Source organism: Erpetoichthys calabaricus, chromosome 1, assembly GCF_900747795.2.
Source record: "Erpetoichthys calabaricus chromosome 1, fErpCal1.3, whole genome shotgun sequence".
Taxonomy (NCBI): Eukaryota; Metazoa; Chordata; class Cladistia; order Polypteriformes; family Polypteridae; genus Erpetoichthys; species Erpetoichthys calabaricus.
This window is the reverse complement of record NC_041394.2, coordinates 299,804,739-299,830,712: the sequence shown is the minus strand read 5'-3', so window position 1 is coordinate 299,830,712 and position 25,974 is coordinate 299,804,739. Positions and strand designations below refer to the sequence as shown.

Sequence of the window (25,974 nt, the reverse complement as noted above, 5' to 3'; positions counted from 1 at the left end):
TAATGGCACCCATCCATATGCTTATTTGATTTGCCTTGTTGAAGCTAATTTTTGTAGTCAGTACTTTCCAATCATTTCAAGTTAAACACACACTTTCCTGGCAGTTTGACTACTCAATAAATCACAGTGACACATCTAATATACACAAAGTAATTTAACTTGCTAACAAATGACCACTTAACGCTTAATCACTAATAATAATTCAATGTGCAGGCTAACAATTACTACACATCTATACCAGTTCGTATGTTTGTAAGCATTTACCAGTATGCAAAGTACAATGTCAGTAAATGTAATATTAATACTAGATGGAAGTGTTTTATCAGCAAAAAATTGGATGTATTATCTCATGGTGTGTGAATATTGCAATTTCTTTAATATTTTCCATGACTTATAAGTGCCATTTACATTTTTTCTTGAATTTCAAGGACTTTTCAGTACTGCATTTTAGCTTGTTCATTTTTCATGACTTTCTAGGTTTTCCAGGATGAATATGAACCCTTTATTACAAAATGTCATTTGCATGAGACAATGCTGTTTTTCAGTATTGAATAACTTTTATGGAGTGCAATGCAATAGTTACAGGTGGTGCAATAATATTCGCATGCAGGCTATCATCTTTTGTGGGTTAACATTTTTAGGTGCTCTAATTATTTATATTTTTTTAATAAAATAATGCAAACATGCGGGTTACACTGTTTTTTTTTTACTGAAAGAGATTAAAGTGTGGGTTAAACAAGGGTGCAGGTTGTACATTTTTGTTTTACTGAAACAGACGAAATGTGCAGGTTATACAGAGGTGTAGGGTACATCTGGGAAAATAGGTAACCACTTCATTGATTTCCTTGCACTGGCTGCCTGTTAAATATTGGATCTCTTAAAAGATTCTTCTGTTAACATATAAGGATTTTCAAGACAATGTTTCTATCTATATTTCAAATATGTTAAAATTCTACTGACCCTGTTGCAATTTAAAGTCATCTGATGTTGAATTTCTTGTTATCCCACACACTAATTGCAAATCACTGGGTGATCAAGCTTTTAGTTGTACAGTGCCCAGATTATGGAACTCTTTGCCTTTATATCTTTGACAATCTTCCTCAGATGCTGCTTTAAAAAAAAATCTAAAGGTCTTTATAAACAAGCTTTTATGTGCTGAGTGTTTTTGTAATTTTAACATCACCAAGGGGGAAATCGATGAAATGATCAAGTGTCGATGGGCTCAAATCACGAAGGGGGACCCAATTTCTACACCACCCACACTTGATGAAACTATCAAGTGTCTGCGGATTGAAATCACTAAGGGGGCTCCCTATCTTGATGAAACAATTGAGTGTCTGTGGGCTCAAATCACTAGGGGGGGGGGGACCCATACTACTAGTTGTTGAAGCGATCGAGTGTCTGTGCACCAATAGCAGTGTGAATTACCATGCTGCATTAAATGGCCAGGTGCACACTGCTTTGTTTAAATTATGATTGACTCTATTTTAAAGAGTCACCCAGGGCCCTGTTACCGTCTTAATCCACCCTTGGTACCTGCACTGGATGGAACCATTCCCAGTAACGACACTGAACACATCAAACTATCCATTTTTGGTCACTTTCCATTATGACAAAAAGCCTGGTTATTCCTAAAGCAAATAATAAAGGTTTCTATCACCTGTTTATTGCTGCTGTTAGTCATTCAGTGATATCTTTTTCCTGTTGACATTATTTACAATAAATTTGAAAACAAACTACTGAAAGGTGCAGGAAAACGGGTACACAATGCACAAAAATCACTGAAAAGTGTACTAAGTAAGTAATTAACAAAGTAATTCTAAGAAATTATAAAAAAATAAACATTATGCATACAGCAAGCAGTTGAACATGTAAATAAAGTTTAATCTCTTACCATGTTTCTGGGATTTTTCAAAAGATGATAATCAACTAAGTAACACTGTGCTTTCTCCCGCTTTGGAAAATCACTCCACTCCACAAGAAGCTCCACATGGCTTGCTGTCCTTGGACACTTGTGCAAATGTGTAACCTGAAAGAACTTTGATGTTAATGTGCTACACTCTACCAACAGACAAAACAAAAAGGGTTACTTTCTGTTCCAAATTACAGTTAAGTGGGAAGGTGAATTTTTAGTGTCAACTTATATCAGCATCTTACATATTACAACTTTAGTGAAAAGCCAAGCAAAATGACACCTTTTATTGGCTAACTAAAAAGATTACAATATGCAAGCTTTCGAGGCAATTCAGGCTCCTTCTTCAGGCAAGATGTAATGTTATGTTATGTTACAACTTTAAAATGTTCAAATACTGTATTATGAATTTATCAGGCTTTCTTATAAAATAAACAGCTACATGGCTACATCTTGTAAATTTCTGAATGCAACAGTTATAAACTTCTTAGAAAGAGTACAGAACAATGTATTAAAAATCACAGTGGTTAATGGAAATGTTAATAATATATTGGTATATGCTATAATGTCATTTTGAAAGTGCTAAGGCAAAGGATAGCACAAGAAATAAATATACAGTGTATAGACAAAAGAGTCTTTCTTTTGGAAGTCACAGTATTCAACTTCATAAGGAATACCTAATCTTGATATTTAAAGTTTCAGTTTTTAAATCATTCTTTTTTGTAATATAGCCACATCTGGTTTTATGACATAAACTTCTTCAATGCCAATTCTATTTCTTTAGCCAAATTTTATAGGTTTCTTACTGTTCATCTGAATCAATAAAATATGTACAACTACACCCTCATTGGCCACTATAACTGATGAACCTCTCTAGTCCCAGGTGGTATCCCTTTTTTGCCTCTAGAACAGTTTGAATTCTTCAAGACATTAATTCAAGAGGTACTGGAAACATTCTTCAATTACTTTAGTCCTGAGTAGGATGCCAATCCATCACAGGGAAAGGCCAAAAACTCTTCATGCCAACTGGATGGTATTACACTGTTACTGCAGAGATTTTGGCCACTCATTCATGCTGTGAAGCTCTCATTCCACCTCATCCCAGAGGTGATCTAGGGACTGTGGAGACCACTTTAAAAAACTCAAGTCACTGCTGTGCTTGTTAAACTAGCTTTAAAGGATGTATGCTTTGTGACGTGGCACATTAAGCATTTCTAAAAGAGTAAGCTTTTGTAGTATTTTTCTGGCATATGCATGAATCCTTCTGCTGATACCAGCATAGCAGAGAGTTTCCCCCCATCCACAATTACAGCAGCCCAGGTAAGCAGAGAGCTGAGGAGACTTTGTGCCAGCAAAGCAGTGGGTCCAAATGGAATATTGCCACGTTGGAGCTGGGGAGTCCTCTACAGCATATTTTCAACCTGAGCCTGGAACAGGGGAGAGTCCCGAGGCTTTGGAAAACATCTTGTATCACCCCAGTCCCAAAAGTATCACATTCTATTGAGCTGAATGAATTCACGTCTGTCACCCTAACGTAACATGTGATGAAGACCATGGAGCGGCTGCTGCTTCACCACCTGAGACCACAGGTCCAACACGCCCTCGACCCTCTGCAGTTCGCATACCAGGAGAAGGTGGGAGCGGAAGATGCCATCATCTATATACTACACCGATCCCTCTCCCACTTGAATAGAGGCAGTGGTGCTGTAAGAATTATGTTTCTGGACTTCTCTAGCGCCTTCAACACCATCCAACCTCTGCTCCTTAGGGACAAGCTGACAGAGATGGGAGTAGATTCATACCTGGTGGCATGGATCATGGACTATCTTAAAGACAGACCTCAGTATGTGCGTCTCAGGAACTGCAGGTCTGACATTGTGGTCAGTAGCACAGGAGTGCCGCAGGGCACTGTACTTTCTCCAGTCCTGTTCAGCCTATATACATCGGACTTCCAATTCAACTCGGTGTCCTGCCACGTGCAAAAGTTCGCTGACGACACTGCTATCGTGGGCTGCATCAGGAATGGGCAGGAAGAGGAGTAATGGAACTTAATCAATGACTTTGTTAAATGGTGCGACTCAAACCACCTACAACTGAACACCAGCAAAACCAAGGAGCTGGTGGTGGATTTTAGTAGGCCCAGATCCCTCACGGACCCCGTGATTATCAGAGGTGACTGTGTGCAGAGGGTACAGATCTATAAATACTTGGGAGTGCAGCTGGATGATAAACTGGACTGGACTGCCAATACTGATGCTTTGTGCAAGAGAGGACAGAGCCGACTATACTTACTTAGAAGGCTGGCATCCTTCAACATCTGCAATAAGATGCTGTCACTGTCCTGCTCCACTAACAGACTGAGGAGATCGTTCCTCCCCCACACTATGCGACTCTTCAATTCCACCCGGGGGGGTAAACGTTAACATTATACAAAGTTATTGTCTGTTATACCTGCATTGTTATTATTCTTTAATTTAATATTATTTTTATCAGTATGCTGCTGCTGCAGTATGTGAATTTCCCCTTGGGATTAATAAAGTATCTATCTATCTATCTATCTATCTAATTTTCCTCTTGATACTTCAGTGTTCCTTCTTCATCCCTAAAGATGTGTGAGTGTGGTTCATTGATAAATCCAAATTGGTCCTGTGGAGGTGTCAATGAGTGGGCCCTGTGATGGACTGCTTCCTGACTTGCAGCCAGAGCTGCCATGAGAAACTCTGCCCCCTGTAGCCACAAACTGGAATAAGCAGATCTGAAAATATTATGTTGTTATTTTATTATTATTCCCTCATCCTCACATTGGAAAAATTGGGGTGAAATGATGGATGGGCCACATACGCTTTATAAGGTGACAAACAAAAGACAGCCCTCAAACAAAGGGTCCCTGTAATTGAATGCATTTCTTAGTATGTGTGAATTTGTCTTTTTTTTACATTAAACTCTTCATGGAGTTTTAAGTATGCCTGTCACCATGACCACTACTTCTGTCTCAGTACTCTTCCTTATTCTATATTTTTTTTTAGTATTTTATCATTTTTTAATGTGTTAAATAACCATCATGTATAGTAGACACATCCTTCAGATGGTGTTTTTAATTGACAACAGTAATTTCTGAAGTACAGTAGTTAGTAACACGCCTTTATATTACTTTTTGTTTGTTCAAAAAAATGAAAGAAACACATCTTACCTGGAAACACCCTAAAAGGAGTAGTAGAATGCTTTTGTCCATGTGACAATAAGATCTCACGCCACCAGGACAAGCATGAGATCCAGGCTCCACTCCTAAGAAAAGCCACAAATTGAACAGTGTTACACTAGGTAAGCTGCTGAAGGCAAACGTCATTGCTGCTAACCCCAAATCAATCTCAATTTATGACTGTTTAAGATTTACTGACTTATAAATAATGAAAATTATTTTGGATGTAGTTAAAATCACAAAAAAACAAATAAAATAGAAATGACCATGTAGTTTCCTTGCTTGCTAACTTATGGTAGTCTTGACAGACAGACAGACAGACAGACAGACAGACAGACAGACAGACAGACAGACAGACAGACAGACAGACAGACAGACAGACAGACAGACAGACAGACAGACAGACAGACAGATAGATAGATAGATAGATAGATAGATAGATAGATTTCAAACAGACCTTTATTTACAATTACAGTCACAGTAACAGGCACAGAGTTTACATGTTCTCCAGGTGTCCTCATGGATTTTCTCTGGGTGCTCCTGTTTTCTGTCATATTCCAAAGACATGCTAAATTGGCCCTAGTGTGTATGTTTGTGTAAATGTGTTTACTCTGTGCTAGACTGGTTCCCTGTCCAGGAATTGTTCCTGATTTGGTCCTGGAGACTGCTGGGATAGCCCTGCCCTGGATAAATGAGTTAGGGAAATAGATGAATGGATTAAAACTCACCAGTCTGTAACACAAAAAACATTTGCAACTTATGTGTCTTCTACACACAGTTTATCGTTAGACATTCACTTTCTATGGAATATAAAATTTCACTGCGGTGGCTTGGCACTTGTGCCCTGTGTTGGCTGGGATTGGCTCCAGCAGACCCCCGTGACCCTGTGTTCGGATTCAGCCGGTTGGAAAATGGATGGATGGATGGATATAAAATTTTATTAATGCCCTCAATTTCTTTAAAAATGTTTATTTGATTAGTTCATTTATAAAATACAAATTCCACCTTCACTCTAGATAGATGGATATGAAAAGCACTATATAATAGATAAATATTTTTAAAATGTCTTTATTGCAACCATTAATTGCAACCCAAATAATTATTCAACAAATAGATTCACAGTCACCAATCTATAATTACTTTCCCAACATCAACAGAGCTGATATTTCCCAAGGATCCCAGACATAGATAGATAGATAGATAGATAGATAGATAGATAGATAGATAGATAGATAGATAGATAGATAGATAGATAGATAGATAGATAGATAGATAGATAGATAGATAGGTGTTTTAAAAATTCTATCTATCTGGCAAACATCAATTGCAACCTATTTTAAATTCAATTTCACTTCATCACAGGTAAAGTCCAAAATAACGTAAAACATAACACATAATCCAAATAATTATTCACCCAATTGATTTAGTCACCAATCCATAATTCTCCATCATCAGCAGAGCGCAATACTTCCCAGGGACCCTAGATACTTTTCAAAGTAGTGATGTCATTAATTTGTTTATAATTCGTAAAGTCCAATTTTAAACTGGTTTGAATTAATATTTTAGACTACATGATTTCAGCACTAGTCAAGTATACTGGGCTCTGTGCAGTGACCAAATCAGGTGACAAGTTGTCAAATCCCCCGAGGCGCGTTATTGTTCCCTAGAATGCTGAACGTGAAAGTGGCCAAGCGCGTAAAAATGAAGGCTTTGTCACCGTTTTCTTTGCTCACTCACTCAATCTGTTGCATATTATCCTTGCCTAAACTATCATACGTCCGAGCCACATACTTCAGTCTTCCGAGTGTGTGAATTGCCCGAGTTTTGGAAGTGTTCTCTGTTGCCGCACTCACCCGAGTTAACTTTCGGCTTTCCTCGCAGCTCCAAGTTGCGCACCCAATCAAAGCTCGCGTGTTTTGTTTTTAAATTAGCGCGCTCGTCGTCGCGCGACCACACGACTGGCGCCTGCTGTTTGCCGAGATTCCTGCTGTTTGCGACGGAGGCGTGAGTGTGGTTTTCCGCTTCGCAGTGCGTCCTCTTTCTTCCAGAGTAAGTGAAGTCCTGTCTCTCTTTCGTCACTCTGTCGCTCGCTCGTTTCTCTCTCCTCTCTACTTTCTACCCAATTTCTTCTGGCCACCACTGCTGCTCTTAGCCTTTGTTGGACTGAGAGGAGGTTGCTATGACGACGCAGAAGAGGGCTGCCACTCCAGCGGACTTTGCTAAGCGGGGGAGGCCGACTGGAAGGACAAGAGATTTGTAATTTTTTTGCCGCCTTGCACTTTTTTAACGTTCTCTTGGCCTTGGTGAATTTGGCTAGGAGAGGGCGAGTGTTTGTGCGTCGTGGCGTGCAAACTTTTGGTAGCAATTTAATAACAAGAGCGTGCACGTTGTCTAGGCGAAGCGAGCTTTATTCTGTGCAGTAACCTTTATAATACACATCTTCCCGGGATGCCTTGCATACAGTATGTAGTAAAGCTACAGTAAAGTGCAAAATCGACGAGTGACTTGTTATGTGTTGATTTTTAGGCAGGCAAGCCCTGGTGCCGTTTTGTTATATCAACGGCATGTAAGGTAACCTCAAATTAAACAACTGATTAGTGTAGTTAGCGTAATATTTTAAGTAAATGAAGATATAATTGAAGTGTTTAAAATTATGAAGGGAATTAGTCCAGTGGAGCAAGAACATGGGGACACAGTTGGAAACTTGTTAAGCGTATATTTCTCACAAACATCAAGAAGTATTTCCTTACATAGAGGACCATAGACACTTGGAATAAGCTACCAAGTAGTGTGGTAGACAATAAGACTTTAGGAACTTCTGAAAACTAGACTTGTTATTTTAGAAGAATTTTATGGATAGTACTAGCAATGTTTGTTGGACTGAATGACCTATTCTTATCTAGATTGTTATAATAATATGGAAAACAGATTGATTTTGGTATCATGTTAAAGGGATTGAATCATTTCATTCATTTTCTAAACTCACTTATTCATGTGCCTTACAATTTTATCTAGCACCTCACTTTGGCCAATGTTAAAATGAAAGTAAACATTTTGTTGCTGCTGTCATTCTGCAGTTTCACAGACTGTTTTGGTTAGACATAGAAATACACTATATAAAGTACAGTATATAGAGTGCAGTATGTTTCAGTCTGGATATGAAAAGATAGTGGTTTCAGATCTCACTGTTGGATCATTTGTCTTTTGGTTACCTTACCCTCTCGTCCTCCCAGTATTCCAGGGGTTCCCAATCTGGGGCGCCAGCACGTCCAGGTGTTGCAAGATGGCATTTCAGGAGATGCAACAAAGAGGAAGGCTGTGCCATGATTTTCCAAAACTGAGTGAGGTATGTTGTCCGACTCTATCGTGATGCAATCAGTGACTTGCAGTGTACCATCATTTGTGTGTTATTTATTAGTTAGTGTCCCTGTTCTTTGATAAGAAAAGAATCAAGCCTTGCACACACAGTTACTACGTTTAGTTATACGCCACAGAAATGTGTGTTCTCGTGGGTTCCTTGCTGCTGGTGGAGCATTCATTATGGCAACGTTTTTTAAGAGAATGGAATTAGGACCATGCAGTGATTCATAGAGAACGGAGAAGTCTAGTATTGATTTCTGTGCCAGCCCTGATTGTGAAACATCACTGATTTTGAGGTTTGATTGACATTTCTGCCGAGGTGGACTGAATTAGATGCAACACCTGCTGCTTACACTTAGCCCATCTCTCCTGCTGGCAGTAGTGCAGCAATTTTAACTGTGTGGTACGTCTGTTTTTGAACTGCAGTTCAGGTGTTAATGGAAGGAAAAAGTTCGTCAACTATGTTTCATTGCTTAGCGGCACGCTGGCACCCGTTACTTCACGAGGGTCTCCAATCCCCCAAATCCCTCAATTGTGTGTCATTTCCTTGAGGCCCGTGATGCTTTGTGGGATACCCCAACCCCCGGATCATCAATCAGGTGTGTAAGCTTTACGGGGGACACATTTACAAGGTCTGCGGTGGGTTGGCACCCTGCCCAGGATTGGTTCCTGCCTTGTGCCCTGTGTTGGCTGGGATTGGCTCCAGCAGACCCCCGTGACCCTTTGTTCGGATTCAGTGGGTTGGAAAATGGATGGATGGTTGGACATTTACAAGGTTATTGAGAATTCAGCTAAATTGCTCAATTCATATTTATTCATATTTTTTTTTTTTGCACTGAAAGGTCATTTTTTAAGATCGTTTTTGTAGCCCGAAGGATATATTGCGCATATACTTTGCAGCTGAAGTTCTTTTCCAACTGATGATTACGAATAAGATCTCCAAAGCCAATGCCCATCTGTCTATCCAGAACATTGTATTCTATTGTAACTTTGACCAATGATGGAAAAAGACTGTTAGACACATGTTGATCAGCTGGGCCTGTCCATGATAAATCGTGGAGCATCAGTCTAACATTTCAGTTTAAGTGATGAAGCATCTTCTAATTGAAATGAATTCAAGAGGGTGGAACTGCAGTCTGCAATATCTGTGACATCACTCAAGTATTATTCTTGACATAATCGTTGAAAGGTGTCTGCCATGTACTAAGAAAATGCATTTCATTTTTCCTTCCAACAGATAGTGTACACAACTGACACTATTACTTAATAAACGGAAATTTTAAAAAATGGTAGCAAATAAAAAGGGCTGATAGCTGAAGAACTAATTCTATTTCTCCCCATTGTCTCTCCCATAGAGGAATGTAGCTAATGGTAAGGTCGCAGTAGTCTCAAACTTGAGTCCTGGGAAGCCAGCATGCATTCTTTATAGCTGTTAAAAGAAATTATTCATTTACATTGTTTATTCCTGATAACAGTTTGCTACATTAATGAGGGCAGATCACCAGAATGTTTGTTTAATGGACCTGAATAAGATTAGTAGTCCCTCTATCATTCTTTATTTCCTGCATTTTTTTTCTATTTAATTTTCTTTATTAAGCTATAGTGTCAGTTTGGTAGTTGCTTCAATTATATGAAATGTGTTATAGGATTCTGAACAGCAGTACTAAGGTTTGCGATTTACCATCGCTGGGAATGAAAAATAATGGATAGACAGGAACTGGTTTATATTATGTAGGTTTTATTATGTATTCCTTCCACATCCTAAAGATGTCCAGGTTAGGTTGAGGAGTGACCCCAAGTTGACCTTGGGTGTTTGTCCTGCAATGGAGGAGGGTTCTATGGGTGGGTCCTATTAAATTAGATCCTGTTTATCATTACTGTGAAAATGGACATAGAGAATTCAGTACTGATGTTAAATTTCCTATTATAATACAGTGATAATCTAAAAATGTTTAAGGGGCACCCTATTTATTGCCACAGTATTTTACATTGTTGCCAATGTGTTTTATACAAGCTCACAGTGAATTTAAATGTTTTCTTTAATCATCATGTTTTTAATATATTTTGCAGACTTCAAGAAGAAACAGTGAAACTAATACATTGTGCAGCTAAGCCATGCAAACAGAGGAAAGTTTACAAATGCGAGAAAATAAATACGATAAATCTGGCCATCAAGTAAGTGTGGATAGATAAGAGTTAAATTATTCCAGTGAGTCAAGTAAAAAGAGGGATACACTACTGCTCAAACCCTGTTAGTGAAGTACAAACAGAGAGCCACGGGTGCTTAAAAGCCAGGCTTTCTTTTGATTATAATTTACATTTGCATACTGCATTTTTTGTAAAGTATTGAAAGTATGCCAGTATCATTTTACATTTAACCACTAATGATAAAAGGGGTTTCAATTAATATTTATTTAAATACTTTTGTGTTTCAAAGGGTGGGTTAAAAATAATCATTTGACAAAAGGTAGTTGTTCCCAACAGTCCAATTTGGAGGTGAATCAACATGGAAGATCAGAATGTATGTCAATTATTAGGTCTGATTGTCTCTTCCATTTATAGCTGCCGCTACAGGTCAGATTGCCACTAATTATGGTGAAAATGGAATGGTTATGCTGTCATTACAGCAGACCAGCAATGTCTCAATGACATGAGTGAGTCTGAGTAGGGCCAAATCTTTTGTCTTTGCTAAGCTGAATGGGACAGTAGGATAATGCTGGTGACAATTGTTTCAGAAAGTCTCTTGTACCTTTTGGAGAGATTCTGAGTGGCTTTGATGGACGACATTGAAATGAGAAGTAAATCATGTGCTATCATCGCTTATAAGGCAGTGCTATCTAGTTTCTACAGAGATGTGGCACACTCTATAATATCCGCTAATGACTTACAGTAGTGGGACATCCCAAAATTAACATTTACTGCAGTAAGTAACTGTATTTCAAGAATAATGGAATTGAGACTAAAATTACCAAATTCTAAATGCTATATACTGTATAAGCTGTAGCAGGAAAACTGTCATGAAAAATTAATAAATATGTTGATGAGTAGGTTTGCATAATTTTACACTGAAAAATGCCACTAGATGGCCTCCTATTGGACTCGTCACTGGATCATGGTGACTGTGGAATACAGCTGATACAGTAGAATAACATTATCTTAAATGTGATGAGTTTGATGGTGTGATGACCGTGGTGAAATGGTTATGCCTGTTATGAAGGAAATGGAGGACATTCATGCACAACACCATATGACGACTGATGGAACTAAGTTTTGCCAACTATATTAGACTTTCATGGTGTTTGCTCTTAAAACCCTAAATAAAGAGCCTTTCACTGGGTTGTTTAGTCCATAGTGATAGGTATAGCTATACTGCAGCTACAGCACAGCAACAGTCCCTTAACACTACAGGTCTTCTGGGTATCTGCAGTGTTGAAATAGTGAATAATGTAGTACCTAGAACATCTAGCTCCTTGATGCCTTGGATTTATTTTCTTTCACTGCCTTATTGTGACCTTGTTTAAATGAATGTTTACCTTCCATAACAGAGGACTGTTATTTCTGTGAGATGTAAACATAAAACTCCCATCCAACATTCGTTAGTAGCAAGCAAGAAAAACATTCAAACTGCAGATGTTAGCAGAAGTTTTCCTATAATAAATATGATTCACTAGGGAGAAGAAGTAAAACAACATAAACAAATAAATAAATAATACCAGGAAAAAGCAGACCAAGTAAGATGTCTGTTTAAACCATCAGAATTTATTTTTGGGCAGGACAGCCATGTACCGTATACTAGAAAGGAAAGACATTGCAAATTGTAGCTTCTTCTAAAACATTCAAAACACAAATTGGGTACTGCGTAGGATCTTAAAAAAAATAGGAATTCTAGAGTTAGTAGTTAATTTTTTTCTATATAACAATGCACTATGCCACATTTTTTTATGGAGCATACTTTGCATACAGTGTTGTATACAGTATAGTAGTAACACATTACTGTATTATATGAGTAGATGTGCAGGACCTCATTCTAGTTCTGGGTAGTCTTCATATTATTTAGTAGAATAAACATGGGTGATGGAAAATGGGTGAAAATATGAAAAATGTAATTAGTACGCATATGAAATATTGTATGCCAGTCAACCACCACTCGGTTCCATATTGGTTTGTGAAGAAATTGGATAGCCATTCAGCAAGACAAAGTTCTAACCATCTAGGTCAAGGCAAGGAAAACAACAGCAGCAACAGTTCCACTCGTTCTGATCATCTTGTTCTGTTGATTATTCATCCATTTACCGATACATTTCTGAGGCTGCTTAATGACCATGGGAATTCTTCTTATAAGAACTGTCACTAAGTCACTAAGACTATATAAAAACAGTTTAAACCATCTTTTCTTTAGCCAGTCTCCATAATTCAGTCTGAAACTCAGGACACAGATATTGCCAAGACACCCATTTTTGTGTTGTCCTCCCAAATACCACTTTTTTTGCACTGCCTTTCTCTTTATGCAATAACACTGGTGTCTTTTCCTACCACCCATGATCCTTTTCTTAATTCTAAACTCATATTCAGTCTGATCTGATGTGCAGCTTTAAACACAGTGCTGTGGTCATGGGTGGTCTTCTTTGGCAACAGAGACATTGAGCTAGTGTTATTGCACCTCTGAACCCCCCATAGCCTTGCAGGGGTTGCATTTCCAATATATCTTTTCTGGTACCTGTTAATTGTTAATTGTTAATAACATGGCTTCATTTGTTCCCCTCTAAGATAATGCAGTGCCACAGGGAAAAATGGAGATTTTGTGGCTTCATACCAGATATCAGTGGCTTCTGTGTTTCTCCAAAGCAGGTATATTTTCATGATATAAATTAAAATCACGGTTTAGGGCATCTAAACATACAGCCTGATTTTGAAGCAAGCTAAACTGTAGAGAAAATGGTTGAAACTTGGAGGAAAGAGAGACTAAATGACGGATATGCTGGACAACATGAAGATACTACTTTTTTTATATGTGCAGAATAAAGAATGGCAAATCATTAGCAAAGAATGTTCTTATTTCAGTGTTTAGTGAATTTGAAACAGATAACGGGGATTTTTGTGTTAAAATGTAAAAAACCCTCTGACGTATTGTCATCTTCCTCCCACATTCTCTACTAATAACGAAATTGCATTTACTCCCATAATGAGCTTGAAGTTTTACAAAAGCATCATGAAGTCTAAGGAAGAAGAAAAACATTATTAACTGCATTCTGCAGACAGCTATATGATTTATTACTTTTATATCAATTTGTTCATCATTTAAGTAGAAAAAGAATTAAGCTTGTGCACAGAATTATGTGATTAACTTATATTCTTTTATGAGAAAATGCTGACCTCTTGATACTAACAGAACACCCTGTGATATTATAAATCAATGTGATTGTTTTCTGAATTCTTGCTTAAAAATATAAGAATTGTCACTTATGAATTAATAAATAAGGATTATTAATCTAACCAAACAAATATAATCTAATGAAGATATTAAAACTATAAGAATGTAATCTCTTTATAACTAATGTAATGAACTATAAGAAACTGCTTAAATTGGTCTTGTGTGGGTATACTGAGAAGGGCGTATTCCTTAGGAATGCGAGTGCCTGATAACTCTTTATTTTGGTATACTTCTGTATGTAATAAAAAACTTACAGCAATCTAGGTATGACCTCAAAATGAACTGCAATGTTTTTTCTCTCTTTGGCTAATAAACAAGCTAGTATTAAAAATTTTAAATTGGTTTTATCCTCCCGTTGTTCTTTCAGACTTTAGCATTCACAAGTCACATTAAAAAGGTGCATTCCTCCTGTAAAACATAAAAGGAAGATGAAAGTGTCTTATATTATTTAATTATGCGTAGCATGATCCATTAGCTGCGGTGGGTTGGCACCCTGCCTGGGATTGGTTCCCTGCCTTGTGCCCTGTGTTGGCTGGGATTGGCTCCAGCAGACCCCCGTGACCCTGTTTGGATTCAGCGGGTTGGAAAATGGATGGATGGATGATCCATTGGATGTCTTAGTAACACAATGATCTGTTTTGCTGTCTATATTGAGACCTCCATATTAAAAATGAATGAATGGGTTGAGGGATGAACAGAAACTGTCCTAGGTAAAGTAGGATTGTTAGTGTGTTTTGTTCTGTTTTTATCTCTTGAATTATGGCCAGTACTACAGGGAAAGGTTCTGGCATTTTGCAGCTGTGAGCCAGATTACACAGATTTAAAAAGTTAGAGAATATACTGTATGCATGGGATAACATTCAGGTCTGTTCAGAAGCTAAGTTAACATTTTATGAAAGTTGGAGCATTTCATATTTCTTATTTATTCCATCCAAGAGTCAATCATTACACTTTTGTTTATTAAATAGATTTAAAACAATTAATGATATTCAAAAGTATTAGTGATAATAGAATGTAATTACATGGGTTAGTAGACTCCATTAAATATGTGCTTTTTAACAGCACTTTACAGTGGAGTTAAACATAGCACAAAGAGGCTTGTGGTGGCTCAGTAGCTCTCATACACAGCAGATTACAGCTCAAGTGATGTGAAAATGGCATCAACTGATGTGTGTTAATGGTGGAAGGTCTATGACTAATTTTTTAATTTTCTTAAATATAACATTTTTGAAATATCCAATAGAATAGTATCCAGTAATTAGCAACTGAAAAATATCAGTTAATACAAGATGACCAATATTATGTAATATGTATATAATATAATGTAATAACAATATGTGCCAGTATTACCATTTGAAAGAAGAGTAGCAACTGAAATAAGTGCCCCATCAAGCTACTATTAGTAAAAACACAATAATTTGTTAAAATTATATAAACAAGAAAAAACTTGGAAAGGAACTGATTTATTGTGGAAAGGGAATATAAATGGTGCTCGATAGGCAAGAAGATCAGGCGCTTGACATGATTGTTCGTGTATATCTGGGGCTGAAAGATCAGGGATCTGGGCATCAGAGAAAAACAGAAGATGAGATGCCCTGTGACACAGAAGTTCATCCCAGACTTTGTCGGTGGCAAGATAAATGTCACACTACTCAGAAGCTTGCAACAGACACCTTAAAAGAAAAAGAGAAAATGGCTGACTTATTGCAAACAGAGACATTTTGGCTGTTTACATTAATCTAATGCAACATTCCTTAAAAGGAGGCAGCTACATAATGGGCTGCAAATTTGCTATTTGCTATGGAGCCCCATAGGTTTCAGGCAAAAAAAAAACAGTTTGTAATTCATTCAAACGAATCAGTAGCTCGATCGAAAGATTTAGTAACTCGTGAGAACAAATTACGCAATTTGTTTGAATGGATTATTTTTTTTACTTTTTTCTTATTTCAGTTGCTATTTATTTTTTCTGGTATGCAGTTTAGTGAACTGGAACCAGAAGAGTATACCCAGCCAATAGTTTCAGTCTGTTCTACACTGTTCATTTCCATTCTCGACTAGATTTTAAACCTTTTCTTCTATTTTACATTTCCACCACTGACTCTGGAATATCATGTTCTCGTACAAAATTCCATCCATTCTTGTAACTTCTCGTGTTTGAAACTTGTTTCAGGACTCCTCAAAAGAACTGTTTCAACTGCAGTGATCTTCCATCTAGTTCCTCTTCTGGTTCACTGATGTTAACAAACACCTTATAGTTCAATTATGGTTCACTGAATTGTATGCCAGGAAAACCATACAGGGTTCCGTAATAATAAATGGACTACAAGGTGGAAAAATAATAATAATTTGTTCAAACAAATTAATACAGAACGGGGCTTTGTACTACCGAAATAAGAGTCTGGGAAAAAACAAAAATAATTAATTCAAACAAGTTGGGTAATTCATTTGACTGATTTTTTTTTTTTGCTTGAGACAACGGGGGGTTCCATAATTTACTGTCTTATGTTTTTTTTTTTGTTTTTTTTGTACATACAATATATTTTAAACCTTACTTAGAATCATTTTGGGGAGCTATGCTCCTAGTGGCCCATGATAGTAGACTTCAGCACTAAATATACAAGTGTGTTTATGATATTTAGCATTGTCAGTTAAAGCAAAACAAATATCCAGTTTCTTTATAGTAAAGGCAGTCCTGATATGAGGATTCTAGTGTTAGCTCAAGTCAATATGAGTGACTTACAGTGGCACAGAGAATCAGTTTCTGTGAACAGTGGGTAGAAAGGCCTTAGCTGGTGTAGAGGGAGACAAGGAAGCAGAGTAAAATGTGAAATGGATTCCAGCTAATAGTAGCTAAGGGATATGACTTCCCCTGCCATCAGAGAAGCATTTCTCGTTATAGGCCAAATGGAGTAGCATGGCTTTTATCGCTCATGTTTAATTGTGTTTGTGCCCACAATACCCCCCAGTGTATAATTTTTAGATATGTACTGTATATTAGAGCTATATCAGGCAGTATGGCCTAGCAGAGTCTGGACAATAAAGCCCTAACCTGCCAATTTTGGAAATATATAATATAATATGTGTAAGTAATTTATTGTTTAGATTGACTAAATATCAGTTAAATAAAGAAAAAAGTATCAATTGCCAATTATCTGCTATGTGAAGGCTGCCAACCTCCCCTGTCACCAAAACGTATAATTAATACCTGAACCACATTAATTTGCTGGAATGCTATGAACCTATGAATGCAGCTAATGTGAGTGTAGGCTTCATACAGGGGTGAAGGAATGGTCTGAATGACTGTAAACAAGGAAGAGCAAAAGATATATACAAAACCACAAGTAAACAGACATAAGCAGCAGCACAAATACACCTGTTGTGTGGTACACTATTAAACTGATAAGAACAGATACTACACTTGATCTTAGCCAAAAGGCCGAGAAGCGATGTAGTAGGGGTGGGCGGTATGACCAAAATTCTATATCACGGTATTTTTCTAAGTTATCCCGGTTTCACGGTATTCGACTGTATTTTTTTCCCCATGCATGAGTGGATGTTAACCACATTTTCCACTGCAATTACTGGCTAAGAATAACCTATTCCACTGTCAAGAGCATTGTACATTGTACAAAAAAAAAAAAACATTTTAATGTGCACACAAGTATTAATACAGTTTTGCATGGCCCCATAAAGTGATAGTTTTCAAGGGGGTGGCACTAATGGAGAAGGTATCACATTGCATGACAGATGCAGTCAAAATATAGAACCTTTTTATTGAACAAATTTTGCAAAAACAAACTATAATTTTGACAACATATTTTCAGCCATACAAAGAGATATTTAGACTTAGTAAAATACCCAGAAGTGCTTGTCAAAAATTGTATTGCACCGAATATGTCTTAGAAAAGGAATAAATAGTAAATATTTTTTGTAAACCAACTACACTTTCTTTTAATGTTAACAATCTCTGTCCACTGACACGTTAAAGTGACTTTTTAAACAACTTTATCACCATTAAACTGCATAATATTTAAACTAATAAATAATAACAATAAAATAAATAATAGTATTATTACTGATAGTTGCACTATTACTTCAAGACTTCAAGCCCAGGTGCATTACACAGTATTCACCAAATTAAAATAAAATAAAACAAGTGCAACTTGGTGATGACATCTTTACCAACTGAACCATCATTTAGACAAACTGAATTAATATGGACCTTGCTTCAAGCTAAGCTATACTGGGAAGAAAAAAACAAACTATATGTCGAGAACAAAGTCAACATTTCCACTTTATTCTCGCCGTTTATGTCGAGATTAAAGTCGACATTTCCACTTTGTTCTCGCCGTTTATGCTGAGATTAAAGTCGACATTTCCACTTTATTCTCATAGTTTACTTCATAATTAAAGTAGAATGTCGTAAACTAAACTTCTTCCTAAAATCAATGTTTAATCAATTACTTAATTTACCCCGTCATAAATTAATGCAGCACATTAAATGCATTGTGTTGCGTTCCCCGACCCAGTGGTTAATCACTACACTTCTTAAACTGACTTCCTCCGCACTAAGAGAAGACAGCGATCACCATACAGAATCCATTCACTTCATGATATTCCTGCTTTCTGAAAATTTAGAATGCTAAGATAAATACTTGATATCATTTTCAAGATGAAATGCATTAAAGCAGGTATTACACATGCACAGTAGTGAGGTGGTAGTGCTGCTCCCTCGTAGTAAGGGGTCCCCAGGTGTATGTTCAGTGTAGAGAACTTTATGGCAGGTGTGACGAGGCTCCAAAAAACTGGATGTATGAATAGCTATCGCACAGGTTTAACTTAAATATTGTGTAAATGTTGGGTTTGTGATCTGCTGGTCGGAGACACGAACACAGAATTCAATGCATGTTCTTCTGAGCGGGCTATCTTTATTGCATGCATGCTGTCTCTATCTGACGTCTGTAAAGACAACATGTCGACTTTATTCTCATTATAAGTGTCAAGATTAAAGTGGAAATGTCGAGAATAAAGTCAACATGTCGTCACACTATTACACAGTACCCAGGTACATTACACTGTATTGAAAACAAATTAAACAAGTACAACTTGGCTTGCAGTATTATCCAGTAGTATAGAAACAGTATTTACACATCTGACCTTTTAAAACTAAAGTATCTCCAGGCGAAGGACGTGACTCCTTTTTTTCGGCAAAAGTTCTTCTGTTCATCATGTTCAACTTTACTTTTAGTTCAGTTTCGGAATGCTCTCTGTCCATTTTCACTGTGCGGCATACCTATGCTACCGCCAACTATTTGGTGGTGTAGCAGTGAAAAAGAGCCCTAGTGCAACAAATCTGTGTTTAGCGGTGTAGCAGTGAAAAAGGTCCCCACTTGAACAGTTTCCCGCTGCGCCACGTTCCGAACGTCGTTTAGGCAATTTAAACCGGTGTTGTGGTATAAGAAAAATCCATATCATAAAAAAAAATAAAAAACGGTTTTCGGTATGAACCGGTATACCACCCAGCACTACAATGTAGTGTGGTACATTATTAACAATTGTGAACGCTGAAGTCGAAAAAACAACGGGAGACTTAAAACCAATTTAAAATAAAAAGCAATTTCTTTATTCTTTATTCTTGGTGAGTTAAAAAGACTGAGAGACTGCCTCCACCCCAGCTCAGTCAACTGATTTGGGTTCAGACAGACTGCTCTCAAAAGAAAAAAAATCCCTCTCTTTTATCACCTAGCTTGTTCATTAGCCAAAGAGTGAAAAAACATAACAGTTCATTTTGGGGTCATACCTAGATTTCTGTAAGTTACGGTTACATCCTGATTTTTTACATACAGGAGTATACCAAAATAAAGAGTTATCAGGCACTTATAGTTCATTACATTAGTTATAAAGAGATTACATTCTTCTAGTTTTAATATCTTCATTACATTATAATTGTTTGGTTAGATTAATAATCCTTATTTATTAATTCATAAATGACATTTTGTCTTATATTTTTAAGCAAGAGTAAAGAAAACGATCACATTGATTTATAATATCACAGGGTGTTCTGTTAGTATCAAGAGGTCAGCATTTTCACATAAAAGAATGTAAGTTAATCATATAATTCTGTGCACAAGCTTAATTATTTTTCTACCAAAATGAAGAACAAATTCATATAGAAATAATAAATCATATAGCTCTCTGCAGCATGTTTAATACAAAATACAGTCCTTGGTATGTATGAGGTAATTAATTATAATCAATACAGTTAATAATGTTTTTCCTCTTTCTCACAATGAACCTGCAATAATACAGAAAGAACACCAGTAGTTCATAAAGTCACCAGTGGAAGAGGTTTGTAATGACACTATGTTAGTGGGGCAGGCATATGTGAATAAGCTAGAAATGGGACAACATACAGAAAAAGAACAGGATCACATTCTCACTGCTTGGACCAAGGGAAAGCTGCTGTGTATGAAAGCCATGGGTAAGGAATGGGATGCCCAAAGATAATGCCACAAGAGAAAATGTGTGCAGATATCATAAGGAACTGCAGTATCACACAAACTGCACACTTCTAACTAGCTTTTCACACTTTGTATCTTCTTACAGTAGGTCTAAATTGGGCCCTTCTGGGGAGGTTTTTATGGCCTATGTAATGTCATTCTGTAGTAGCTCAGGTACCAAAACTGAAAGTGGACATGTAACAGGTTACAATGAAGCAAAACAACAAAACACATACATTTACAGTATAAAATGGAAACAAACAGAGGCAATCTTCAGTGTTTAATTGGGTTAAACATATGATATATTTTACCAAAGATTAATGCTGTAGAAAGATATATCATAGCAATTGACATTAAGTAAACATTAATAAAGGAGGGAAAGCAAGACGTCACTTCTTGTAGAACAGGAATCTTTAATACATTTTTTAATTGTCCACTTGTTCCACCGAGCATTTGATAAATGAGTAAATGTATCTTCTAGTAAGGTCTCATTAAATGTTGCAGGGCCGGAGTATGCAGCAAATATATTCAAGAATAGTAAATCACATTAATTTATGCTTTACATGGTTATGCAGATATATATATATATATATATATATATATATATATATATATATATGATTTTTGCTATATTTACATATTTTGTACATCGAATTACCTTGCATTTACTCAAAATTTCAAAGGTATTTAACCTTGTGCTAGGAATGTGAGAAGTTGTATTAGCTGCAGAACAAGGCCCTTTTGAAATATATACATCTAGAGACAAACTTCAAAATAAGAATGTAGCAATAGGTCTAAAATCACTAGAAATTTTGGTTATAATGGGGAAAGAGCAGCATATATGGAATTGTATTTCTTACTAATTTAATGTTGTAGGTACTACATCCTATTACTGCTGATAGTCACAATGGTTGAATATCCGAGTGCTGTTATGTTGAAATCAGCAGGCCACCCAATCTTTATACATTTTTTCCAAATGATCCACTTGGAAACAGCTGGACAGACATACCTGAGACTCAAGCAAAAACTTGCCCTTGTTGCTAATTTACCAAAGAGTCTTGTTTGATGATGTTGATCTTCTGCCTTCAGTCATTTGTTCCAAGTTGAACCAATATTAAGAGCTAAGCAGTTGCTATTTTACTATGCCATTACTCTGTTGCCTGCATTATGTTGTGTCAAGTGTGTCTTTTGGTCTAGCATTAGGGTTGACATAAAATAACCTATTTTCAGGAACTGTGAACACCCTGCAATATACAGGGGCAGGCAGATCTGTTAGTGGAAAAGGGCAAAAGTTAAGAACAGCAAAAGATGAAAGAAAACAACAAATAAAAATACTGCATATGTTATAAGGGTGTTTCAGCCGTGAATTAAACTGAAGAGCAGCATGCCAGGTTGCATTCTCATAAAAATATTACCTGAGGACCCTTCCATAGGCAGAACACTAGCCTTTATTTAAAAACTCAGAAATATTAAATATAGACTTTAATTCCAGTTTTAATAAAGGCTCTTGCAATAATGATAAATAGTATGATAAATTTGACTTTCAAAACTTTTGTTAAAAATAATTTTACCACTTTAACTTTTTCTAATAAGAGAGTGGTTGTTTTATTGAGAGAACCAGTGAATTAACTATCCAGATATGAATAATGAGTGATCTATGAGTAAACACAAAATGACATTGTATATTTCACCAGGAAACTGAAGTAATTCAGTGAATCTAAGTATAAATCATAAATATGTTTAGTATGTATTGTCTCAGAAAATAATATAATAAAAATAACATCAAAGTAAAAAACAAAAATGAAAGAATTTTACTGCAGTTATAATCAAAGATAAAATGTAAGCATAACAAATAGACAACAAAGGTAGAACTACAGTATATTCACATTACTATGCTTATTATTAATAACATTCACATGCTTGAGGCTCAGTAAAGTTTTAGCAGAACACTTTGTGTGCACAAGTAATGTTCAATTTGACCTTGACCCAGTATGAAACTTACTGAATACACAAGAAACAAGCTAATTCCACTGACAAGAACAGTCTGTTGGCTCCAGAAAAACATAGTCCACTGAAGTGCTGTTCCGAGTACAAAACAACGGTACTGTCCGGTTTTGCAGGCCACTCTCTCTGCAACACTTGCAGAATCTCGCATGGCTGTTCACATTAAAGTTGAAAATAGTAGCCGATGGGCACTTGCCATCACAAGAGGTCACTATCACCTGAGCAATACAAAAAGAAAAAAAGAAATATTTACAAACAGGTGTCAAATGTTTAGGAAACATTTACATTTATTTGCTTGGCAGATGCTTTTATCTAAAGTGACTTCCAAAAGAGATAAACATAATGGAGTAATATTAGGCTAGGGCCTGTTTGTTCAGCAAGTGTAGTAGGACAGGTAACAAAAGTTGATTGCAAAAAGTGAAAAGATGTAATAAGTAATACATTTATAAACTTAGGTTAACAGTCGATAGAGCAATTAAACTAACAAACCAACAGTATGAAAGATCACAGAGCAAAGTTTTATTTTTTTGTGTGTGATGGCATCAGATTAACCCCAAAAACTATACAGTATATTTTATTGACAGTGAAGAAGTCCAGTATTGGCTTATTGAATTCAAAATTATGATTTGTAAGTGTAAACCAACTCTGAAAATAAATAAATGCAAACAGTAAATGTTTAAGTAACATATGGGAAGCCAGTAACTCTTTTTACTGCCATCAGTGACACATTTACAGAAACTCAGGTACTTATAACTTTGATAAATACTAATAAAATAAAGTACTCATCAACTTTTGGGAAAATGAATTCAAGACATAAAGACACACAAGCACAAAAAATACCCTATATATATGTACATATGTTGTAGCAGGCGGCCAGGGTCCATGCCCAGCCAGGACGCCCCTGCACTCTATATTCAGGGGGAACAGCCCTGGACGGTGCAATACCTCCCCCTGGACGCTAGATGGCCGCCCTCCTGGGTTGGATCGGTGCCTCGGTTTCCCGCAGGGCTCCATGGAAATTGGAGTTGGGTGCAGCCCTGTTGGGTCCCGTAGGCACTGCCAGGTGGTGCTGCAGCTGGGACTCCTGAGCCCGTATGGGCAACGTTTTATTCACCACACCCAGAAGTGCAGCCAGGACATGGCAATCAAGCACCTGGAGCACTTACCAGGTGAACTATAAAAGGGGCCCGCAGCCACCACTCCGGGAGCCAGAATCGGGAGGAGGAGGACAAGGTTGCCAGGGAGGAGTGGTGAAGGAAGAGAAAGAGTGCTGTATTGTGTGTGTTTGTCTTTGGGACTGTGTTGTGCCTGTGGGAATTACGGGGAAGACGTGCTCCTCAGGTGAAGAAAAATAAAAGTCTTTTGTGTTTTTACACGTGCCTCCGTGTGAGTCTGTGCCAGGTTGGGCGCAATATAGCGCCTTTGTTACAATGTACATTATGTATGTACTATATGCATGTGCACAGTGACCAAGGAATACAATATGTGAGAGGAGTAAGTAAGTCAACAGGAGCACTCACTTTGGCAAGTAAGCCAAAGCACATGTGCTTAACCATATAAAAAAGAGTCTGACTATATGGTTCTAATTCCTGAAACAATGTACTCAAATAGCTTCTAGCATACAAGTACTGAAATACAGTTTTCAGGTGAAAATGTGCAGAGAATGGTTCCACATATTTAGTTCGGCATTTTCAGAAAATACCGTATTTAAATAAATAAAAAAATTGTTTTGTTTCTGACAACCCTATTTAGCATCTAATATTACTTTAAATCTTATAGTATCTAACAAGATCATTTTTTTCTTTTAAACATGATATTTGGAATTTTGAATATCAGTTATTGGTACACTATTAACAGTTTGGAGAGTAAAGAATATACTGGGTTTATGACACTGAACTGTCAACTCTAAAAGAGATGTACTACTGTACTTGTGTTTGGTGAAATGAAACGTTTTCCTTCATGATTAACAAACTGCCCTTTTGATTTATTTAGCACATTTAACCAATGTTTTATATTTCACACTTATTTATATTTATCAATATTCCAAACTTTAACATCTATGCTTAACCAATATAGATATTTAAAATGAAGGTGGTATTTAGTGTGCTTGCTGTAGCCTTCTTCTGCAGCTAAAATATCTGCTGCAGTATTTTAAAACAACTTTTTAACATTAGCCGCCTGCCCTAAAAGACCATGAACACAACCATCCCTGCAGTCAGATGGGCACATAACACAAAAAAGTCCTGGATTTTGTACCATCCTGTGTTGTAGTCAACATTCAGCATTTTCTGTGTTATGTCAAACCCTTTAAAATGCATAATCATTCATTCATTTATTTACAATCCTAGGATGGTTTAAATTTTGATTACTCTTAATTGCCACATATGCTTGCAGGTATTTTTATAAAGGTGAAAATAATACAGAATTAGTACAGGTATATTTCACTGGGTTTTTTTTGGTTTTTTTGTTTTGTTTTTTAAGCTGAACACTTGAATTTACCATAAATGAAACCGCAGCATGGGAACAACTGTGGTTGTGGTACCATGTGAGTTTTATATGTTTTCTTAATTATTTTATTTTATAAAGCTGTAATTTGTATATCAATTTTTAATTCAATAGTTTTTTTAACAATCCCCTGTTGTTGTTTGTTTAAATGAACTTTTACAAAATCAAAATGGAAATTTTTATAGCAAAGTATTCTCAAACCAACTTCAGCCACAAAGAAAGAACTTACCCCAGACGAGTCACTGGTCTATAAAACTTACTATGTATTAAAGAATAATTGTGACCAGTTATTTTTTGGACATGGTCCATGATTTATTTTTGTTAAATATGTATATATTTTTAATTATAAAGTACAATGTCTTCATTATGTAATGAAAGTTACTGATATTTTTACAGTAAATAATTGATAACATAATATCCATGTGAAAAATGTGTTAATGAATAAAATTACAGCATAACTACTCACGGGTGTAGTACTTCTGCAATCATCTTTTCGGATTGTAGTCCTGACTGTGACTTTTTTACATGTTCTTCCGTCATCTTTACCTAATAAATGCAAATAACACAGTGTAGTTTACAAACTGATGGAAATATCAATATTAGTTAATATTACCAATAAAAACAGAATATAGTACATAATTAACATTTTACTGAATTGGTTCTTTCACTTTATATACTTATGTAAAGAAGTATTTTTTTCTTAAAATTGAGTGTAAAGCAAACAATGTCATCTCAAAATAGATGAATTTAAGAGTTCAGGTTAATATCCACATTTTACACTTTTTTACTGTACCAGTTTACCCTAGATTTATATACAGTTTTGTACATTTGTGTATTTAACCAGTTACATATATAGGAGGGCGGCACGGTGGCGCAGTGATAGCGCTGCTGCCTCGCAGTTAGGAGACCCGGGTTCACTTCCCGGGTCCTCCCAGCGTGGAGTTTGCATGTTCTCCCCGTGTCTGCATGGGTTTCCTCCGGGTGCTCTGGTTTCCTCCCACAGTCCAAAGACATGCAGGTTAGGTGGATTGGTGATTCTAAATTGGCCCTAGTGTGTGCTTGG

General features: G+C 36.6%; 2 protein-coding genes and 1 non-coding gene across 3 annotated transcripts in view; all 3 read right to left on the bottom strand.

Annotated features, from left to right (window-relative positions):
- Positions 1–5,169, bottom strand: part of ptprq (protein tyrosine phosphatase receptor type Q) — a 354,834-nt gene extending 349,665 nt beyond the window's left edge. Inside the window, exons 1-2 of the mRNA XM_051930873.1 lie at positions 5,103–5,169; positions 1,895–2,029 (exon numbers count right to left, since the gene is read on the bottom strand). Coding sequence (XP_051786833.1) covers positions 1,895–2,029; positions 5,103–5,144 — 177 coding nt within the window. The 5' untranslated portion in view covers positions 5,145–5,169. The remainder of the gene's footprint in view (positions 1–1,894; positions 2,030–5,102) is intronic.
- An 11,995-nt stretch (positions 5,170–17,164) lies between these two features.
- Positions 17,165–17,350, bottom strand: LOC114641127 (U2 spliceosomal RNA). Its single transcript, XR_003714261.1, has one exon. It is a non-coding gene; the product is annotated as a U2 spliceosomal RNA (small nuclear RNA).
- A 4,307-nt stretch (positions 17,351–21,657) lies between these two features.
- Positions 21,658–25,974, bottom strand: part of otogl (otogelin-like) — a 224,402-nt gene continuing 220,085 nt past the window's right edge. The window contains exons 52-53 of the mRNA XM_051930831.1: positions 25,378–25,457; positions 21,658–22,624 (exon numbers count right to left, since the gene is read on the bottom strand). Of these exons, the coding sequence (XP_051786791.1) occupies positions 22,424–22,624; positions 25,378–25,457 (281 nt within the window). The 3' untranslated portion in view covers positions 21,658–22,423. The remainder of the gene's footprint in view (positions 22,625–25,377; positions 25,458–25,974) is intronic.